At 37.5% G+C, this 8,651-nt stretch overlaps 1 protein-coding gene across 1 annotated transcript; it reads right to left on the reverse strand.

Moving 5' to 3' along the window:
• Positions 1-1,347: 1,347 nt before the first annotated feature.
• On the reverse strand, positions 1,348-3,496 carry LOC118239808 (putative ankyrin repeat domain-containing protein 20A5; the record flags this gene model as incomplete). Its single annotated transcript, XM_035453795.1, has 3 exons — positions 3,243-3,496; positions 1,679-1,793; positions 1,348-1,521 (listed from the first exon to the last, which is right to left on the reverse strand). Coding segments are annotated over exons 1-3 (543 nt in total), but the record flags the coding sequence as incomplete, so codon positions are not given.
• Positions 3,497-8,651: the final 5,155 nt, after the last annotated feature.

Consider the following 8,651-nt stretch of genomic DNA (forward strand, 5'->3'; position numbering starts at 1 on the left):
TGGGGCACACCTACTCTGAGTTTCTCAAGAGGCTGCTAACTGTAATGCTGTGAAGATGTGAAGAGGAAGGGTTACAAGATTCTGATACCATGGACAAAGCTATATCCAACTGCTATGCTATCTCAGCCAAGACCAGACTTCTTTTAAATCAGAGTAAATCATTTCTGCCTTATGCAGCTTCTACCATTAATCTTTTAACCTTAAAGACGATAGTGATTACCATGAATTCCCAAATGCAGTAAGTCTTCATGGTTAATATTTTAATTGCCAAGAAACCAACCAGTGTGACCTAGGAATTGTCTACCTCAGTTTGTTCCATGGGTGTGCCTGTGGGACAAAGTCTTGATGGCTAAGTAATGAACTGAACCAAAGGCCCTAGTGTATGGCACCATCACCCAATTTGGGAACATGGCTCTTCTAGTTTTAAAGACATAGCCAAGTGCTAGGCAAACAGGCTGCCTGAGCTCATTCATTTCTTCGTCTCTAGAGGACAGACAATGTGTGCAGAGCTGTCTCAAGATCCTGCACATGTCATTTTCACAGTAATATACAGCAGCCTGGAACTCTAAGTCAAATAAACATCTCCCCACATTATCTATTTTTGCAAATACTTTCCATGGCTCCATACAAGAAAGCTATATTCTCTAATACTTCTCTCAAACAAATTTATCCCCCCACCCACCCCCAAGAAACCATTACTGAGAGGTCCATTTAATACAATTTGAACATATTCACCAGTTTCCCTTGACTACTTTCCAAATGCAACCTCAACTGTCCCACCCATCTTCCTTCATCACAGATACAACCCTCCTGTCAAATCTTGGGGTCACTGTAGAAGATCATGGTGAAGATCCTGTAAGAGCCAGGAAAATGGATGACTAAGAGAAACAGTAACTCCTGGGCACAGACGTGTCAGTATTCATATGATGTCATAGTCACTGTGAGAGCATTCACAAGACCTATGGAAGCTCAAGTGATACAAAATTTCACTATGCAAACAGAATTTCCCATGAAATTCTGCTCTTCTCTGAGATCTTAGTGACAGTTTATAGCTGCTGGGAGGGGACAGTCCTTTTCAATTAAAAGTGTGGCCTGGGTGGACTGAACAACCTCCAGTGGATGGTCATACACCCAAGAGTATATGGGCAGCATACACTGGATTCAATGCATTAAAAAGCAAACAAACAATAACCTAATTTTAATATTTAAATGAATATCAATCAAGTAATTTCAAAGAGTTCTTGAACTCCTCAACATGTAAAATTGGCCTAAAATGTCATTATACATGACATTTAGAAATCACATGGTTTCCAAATACTTGGGAATTTGATTCACAAAAATCTTTACCTTTCTTTCCTCTTCAATATCTCCCCCAAAATCATGAAGATTGCTCAATATATCTAGGCTCTCTGAATATACTGCCTGGTGTATTGCTGAATCTCCATTGCAATCTTTAATATTCAGATCAGCTCCGTGACCAAGGAGGACAGAGACAATCTGTGCCTCTCTGCTCTGTACAGCCTGTGGATATTTTGACAAGGAAAATACCGTGGAATCAACAAATTCAAAATAAGCTTCCTCCAACATTCACCATAATGTATATTTAAGTTGTATTAATTTTACTTTCATCCTAACCTCTTAGGTCAATGCAATTACTGAAACTGAATCTTTGAATTACCTTCATTAATGGTGTGCACTTCTTCTTATCAAGGGCATTTATTTCACTGCCAGGAAATAACAGGAAATAAACCAGATGAAGATGCCCATAGAAGCAAGCAAAGTGGAGTGCAGTTCTGTGGAAATGAGAAGCACTTTTTATGAAATTTACAGGCACTATGTCAACATATAGTGTATTTAGAAACAGTGTAGAACAATTAACACCAGTGACCCATATATAGACATTAAATTCATACTATAATTATATTTTTCATTTTTATAGTTTCTTATAATGAGAAGCAATTTTTATTAAAATTGTAGGCACCATATCACCATACAGAAATACTCATGTAGTTAGAAATAGTGTGGAACACTTAACTCCACTGACCCATAAATAAATACTGAACTTCATTCTATACTTATATTTTTGTTCTTATAATTTGCTATATTAGAAAGATTTACAATACAGTAATTTTATGACAGTGTGAATAAAACCTATAGCTGTTGCAGCCTAGATATGTACTCTGTTACTTATCTATGTAGTTAACAGCAGCCTATTTGAACAGAAAACATGACTTGGCTTAAACTCTTATTGAATTTTCATCCTGCTCTAGACTCCATTATCAACTAACAACTTATCAGCCTTTCTGTGTTATTGTTTCTTGTCCATAAAATGGGTGTCAAAGGAATGATTCTACCAAGTTAGGGTGCGTTAGTTACAACACTTTGCAACTATTCAGAAAATATTCTTGAACAACAGCCGAGCATCTTTCAGATATTTAAATTATTAATGCTAACACAATAATAAACACATTTTAAGTCAATGTTACTTCTGCTATATCTATTTTTCAATGTATTAAAGAGTATATATTTTAGAGTCTAAGGTAATCTCTTCAAAACTTGAGACATCTTCTGCTTTAAAATTATTCTCCTGCTGCCTCAGTGACCAGGTAACTTGGATTGTAGATATGACACAACAATGAGCTTGTTATTTGGTTTTTCTCTCATTTTAATTCATCTAAAATTGAAAAGACATTTACATTTCATAATGCACAACAATGACTGCCATCACTTCAGAGCATTCTTGATACAGAAGGTATCAAGGTACACATGTCATCCATAGTGTCTGTACTAGGGAAATCGTACCAGTACTATTCACAAAAACTGAAAAGTATCAACAGCAAAACCTAAACTTTGTATCAAAGGAAATGAGTATGGTATTTCAAGCCTGAAAAGTATAGTTCATATCTGACATTAGTTAAATTCATAGAATATACAGAAATTATAGCCTTGTAAAAAGAGTTTGGTCCCCTGTGGAGGGCCTCACTGTCCCTGGGGAGGGGGTTGGAGATGGGTAGTGGGGGAGTTTTGGGGGAGGATGGGAGGGCAAGGGACTGGAGGTATGGATATATAAATATGAGTAGTAATAAAGGAAAAGAAAAGGAAAAAGAGTTTGGCAATGAACTGAGGAAATTCCAACCACTGGGCTGGACCCTTGTTGCCCTCAGTTGAGCTAGGATAGGTAGGATTCTCCCATCCCCCAATTTCCTCAGGGCCCCTCAGCCCTGGCTGCCAGCTGTGCTTACCTTTTCCCTGTGTCCTTATGATTTATTTTAAAATTTTTGCTTGCCAGCAGGTGCAGGGCTTCTTTCAGTTTCCCCATACACACTGCCTCATGAAAAGTATTTTCAGGGTCATATGGCTGACGGGATCTGTCCTCACTACTTGTACTGCCACACCAGAAAAATTTCCGCCTTTCACCACTTGGGCAATCACAGAAGCCCAAGGGTGTTCTTGGCTCCTTGTTAAAGCAGAAGACCTTCCTCAGGGTGGAGAACATCTCTGTGACCACCTTTCTGTAGCTCAGGAGTAAATAATTGTATCAAATGAGGAGCTTTTAAACATTGACTGTCTAAAAACCAGAGCCAAACTCCAAGACTCCCACAAGTGAGAGGCTCTGGCTTGACCAGTCTAACAGAAACAGTTATGGAGCAGCCGTTGCTAAGCAACACTGATAAACACAAGCATACTCCTTCTTCCTGTGGCATAACTGACATTTCATGGAGTATATAGTACTCACTGTGCATGTGCAATGTAAGTGTGGTGGTCCTCTTGGGCTTTTGTTGTGCTTATCCTCGAATGTCCCCATGTCTTCTTGAAGGTCAGTGGATTCCTGTTTTCTCCACAATAATCCTGATGTGATGCACACACTAAACAAAATTTCATGAAGAAAAGGATAATAAAATAAAACAAGAATATAATAAAAAATAAATGTTTTAATTTACAAGTTCGGTCCTGAAATAAAATTTCTTCACATTAAAATGAACCACAAAGCATCATATGTTTTATTAAAAAGTTTAATAGTTTGCTGGAGGTTAAAAATGAAACAAACTGAACTGGGCAAACAGCCCAGGCGGTGATTGCTGCTAGGTTATTATGTAACTGATTTCAATACCTATAATCTATATAAAAACTGAGGATGGACCAATGGCGTTACATGCTTTTAATCCTAGCACTTGTGCAGAGCTGAGCATATAGAGTGACTTCTAAGACAGCCAGAACTACACAGAGAAGACATGTCTTGAAAAACAATACAACAACAAAAAGTAACAAGCATAGAGGTGTGTGCTTATAATTTACAACTTTAGCAAGTCTAGAAAATTATATCTCTTGAGCCCTGTGTCCTGTCACTCAGCCAAATCTGTGAGACTCAGGTTCCATTGAGATACTCTGTCAAAGCAAAAAATGCAAACAAAAAAATCAAGGGGGTTATGTCTAGTGAGATGGCTCAAAGGTGGCTGCTTTTCCACTGTACCTGGGTTCAATTCCTTGCAGACACATGGTATCTCACAGCCTTCAATGAGGCCATTTCTAGGAGACCCAGTGCCTGCTTCTGTCCTCACCAGGTACCAGGAACTGAGGTGTTGCACAGACATATAGGCAAAAAGCCATATTCATAAAATTAAATTTTAATTGAAAATGTAAACAAGGAGGATGCCACTTGAAAAACACCACAGGTTAATCTGTGTTGTCCACTTGTAAATACATGTTGTATGTGAACATGCATACACACAGACACATACATACACACACAAAGACCAATAAAAGATACCACCCAAAAGAAATGAGACAAGTATGCCAAGACTTGGCAATATTACTGTACATTGTACTGAAGCTTGCTATCAGGAAAATCCAGGAACAAAATAAACACTAGGTACACTTATTTCTTCTATGTTTTTCTACTTCAAAATTAAGATAAACAGTATCTATTTGCAAAGGACATAATCTTCTAAATTCAAAAAATATCTAGGGCTGGAAAATGGCTCAGCATTAAGAGAGCTTGTCACTCTTGCAGAGGAAGCCTAGATCAGGCAACTTAAACTAGATATAACTATCTCTTGGTGATCTGTGACACAATGCCCACTAATGTACACATATTGCTACATAAATACACAACATATACATAATTTAAAAGTAATCAAATAGAGAAAGAGAACACATCCACACAAATATTAGAAATAAAAAGTTCATTAAAGTATCAGTATATGCAATAACATAAATTTTTAATTGTATATCATAGACAAAAATTAACAGCTCAAAAATGAAACTCAGAATACAGTGACATTTACCACACTATCACTGAGGTATGGCAGTCTGTGTCTACAGTGCAGGCTGCTGTACCATTGATTGGAGCAGCATTTCTTAAGATGGAGACCAGCAATGTCAACAGAGTAAGGCATTATTTTTGGCTTTTTGTTTTGTTTGAAAGACATCAATAATAAAATAAGAGACAAAATAAAATATTTAGTGGCTGAGGTGAGTGTCCCCTCTTCTCACAACCAACTCCAGCCATCATCCCTTTCTTGGATCTTTCTGGGCCAGCTCCTGGCATAGAGTGGACTCTCGCAGACAAGAAGGACCTCCCTGAGCCCAGAAACACCTCACTCTTGGTTGCCCCTCTATCCTGACCTCTGCTGTTGTGAGTGTCCCCTCTGCTCCTGCCTGAATCCTGCCATCACCCCTTCCTTGTACAAATCCAGCCCTACAGAAAGTACTAGAAGGAAAACTCCAATCCAACGAAGATAACTTAACTCACAAAAACAAAGGCAGTAGATAATCCCACTTTACCAAACACCAAAAGAAAAAAAGAGGGGGAAATCCACACATAATAACACCACCAACAATAAATCCAAAGAAACAAAAACCAAAAATCAATGGACATTAATATCCCTCAATGTCAATTGTCTTAACTTGCCTATAAAAAGAAACAGGCAAACAGAATGGATATGAAGATAGAATCCATCCTTTTGCAGTATACAAGAAAGACACCTCAACTTCAAAGACAGACATTACCTCAGAGTAAAGAGTTGAGAAAAGATTTTCCAACCATGTGGACCCAAAAAACAAGCAAGGGTAGCAAACCTAATATCTAGCAAATTGGACTTCAAACTAAAATCAATCAAAAGAGATGAAGAAGAGCATTTCATAATCCTCACAGGAAAAGTCCATCAAGATAAAGTCTCAATCCTAAACATCTATACTAAGGTACCCACATTTGTAAAAGAAACATTACTAAAGCTCAAACCACACATAAAACTTCACACACTTAAATTAGAGGGCTTCAACACCCTGCTTTGACCACTAGACAGGAGCACCAGACAGAAACTTAAAAAAGAAACAAAGAATCTAACAGAAGTTATGACCCATTTTGGTTTAATAGACATCTATAGAACATTCCATCCATATCTCTTTAATATTGTATGTGAAATTCTAGCTAGAGCAATCAGACTAGTAAAGGAGATCAAGGGGATACAAATTGGAAAGGAATAAGTCAAACTTTCACTATTTGCAGATTATATGATAGTCTACATAAGTGACCCAAAAAATCGACCAGGGAACCCCTAAAGCTGATAAACACCTTCAGCAAAGTAGCAGGATACAAAATTAACTAAAAAAATCAGTAGCTCTACTATATACAGCTGATACATGCAATGAGAAAGAAATCAGAGAAACATCACCCTTCACAATAGCCACAAACAACATAGCATATCTTGGGGTAATGCTAACCAAAAAAGAAGATACCAGAAAATTGAAAGATTTTCCATGTTCTTGGATAGGTAGCATCAACATAGTAAAAATGGCAATCTTGCCAAAAGCAATCTACAGGTACAGCATGATCCACATCAAAATCCCATGCAGGTTTTCAGAGATCTTGAAAGAACAATACACAACTTTATGTGGAAAAACAAAAAAACCCAGGACAGCTAAAACATCTCTGTACAATAAAGGAATTCTAGAGGCATCACCATCCCTGATTTTAAGCTCTCTTACAGAGCCACAGTCCTGAAAACAGTTTGGTATTGGCACAAAAGTAGACAGCTAGACCAATGAAAAAATCGCAACCCTCATATTAACCCAAACACCTACAATCACCTGATTTTTGACAAAGAAGCTAAATTCATACAATGGAAAAAAGAAAGCATCTTCCACAAATGGTGCTGGCACAACTTGATTCAGACATGTAGAAGATTGCAGACAGGTCCATATCTATCACTATACACAAAACTAAAGTCCAAATGGATCAAAGACCTCAAAATAAACCCAGCCACACTTAACCTCTTAGAAAAGAAAGTAAGAGATACCCTTGAACAAATTGGTACAGAAGACACCTTCCTGAACATAACGCCAGTAGCATAAATATTGAGATCAACAATTAATAAATGGATCCTCCTGAAACTGAGAAGCTTCTGTAAGGCAAAGGACACAGTAAATAAGACAAAACTGCAGCCCACAGACTGGGAAAAGATATTCACCACCCCCACATCTGACAGAGGGTTGATATCCCAAATATACAAGAAGCGAGGCACCAAAACATCCAACAATGAAATTTAAAAAGTAGGGTGCAGAACTAAATAGAGAATTCTCAACAGAGGAATCTAAAATGGCTGAAATCACTTAAGGAAGTGCTCAAAATCCTTAGCCATCAGGGAAATGCAACTCAAAACAACTCTTAGATACCATCTTACTCCATTCAGAATGACTAAAATCAAAAACACCAATGATAACTTATGCTGGAGAGGATGTGGAGAAAGGGGAGCACTCCTGCACTTCTGGTGGGAGTGTAAACTTGTACATCCACTTTTGAAAACAGTAAGGTGATTCCTCAGGAAAATGGGAATCATTCTACAACAAGATCCAGCAATTCCACTCCTAGGCATATACCCAAAAGAAGCACATTCATACAAGACATCTGTTCAACAATGTTTATAGCAGCACTATTTGTAATAGCCAGAAACCAGAAGTAGCCTAGACTCCCCTCAACCAAAGAATGGCTAGAGAAAATGTGGTAAATTTACACAATGGAGTACTACTCAGAGGAAAAAAGCAATGGAATCTTGAAATTTGCAGGAAAATGGATGGAACTCGAAGAAACCATTCTGAGTGAGGTAACCCAATCTCAAAAAGACAAACATGATATGTACTCACTCATATGTGGACATGCTTTATGATACATAGTAGAGACTGTGCTTTATCAGAGCTGTTTTTAATGATGTTGCTCAGAATGGTTTCCTTCCAGATGATGATTGAAAAGCCAATTTAAAAAAATGGTGCCGGGTACCACAAGAGAAATAGAACTGTGCTGTTTTCTGGGATTTTGTTTTTTACTTTTTTTTAAATGGAGTGTGCTGGATGTCTCTACAATTTTGTTCAAATTACCGCAGAACCTGGAAAAGCTGTTGTTGCTATTGATGCATAACATACTGCCATTATTGGTCTTTTTATATAAATATAAATACATATACATACATATATAATTTGAAGTTTTGGAAACTTCAGCTGTGCTGTCAACTTTGGAAAAAAGTATCCCAGTTTACCGTGTTGAGTTGGCATTGTATAAAAATTTACAGCCATATTGGTCTAGAAATGTGAACGTAATTTTTTCCATTTGTACAGGGGTAAAGCACTGTATTAAATATGTAAAGTCTTAAAAAAAA

The sequence above is a fragment of the Cricetulus griseus genome, unplaced genomic scaffold (assembly GCF_003668045.3).
Source record: "Cricetulus griseus strain 17A/GY unplaced genomic scaffold, alternate assembly CriGri-PICRH-1.0 unplaced_scaffold_275, whole genome shotgun sequence".
Taxonomy (NCBI): Eukaryota; Metazoa; Chordata; class Mammalia; order Rodentia; family Cricetidae; genus Cricetulus; species Cricetulus griseus.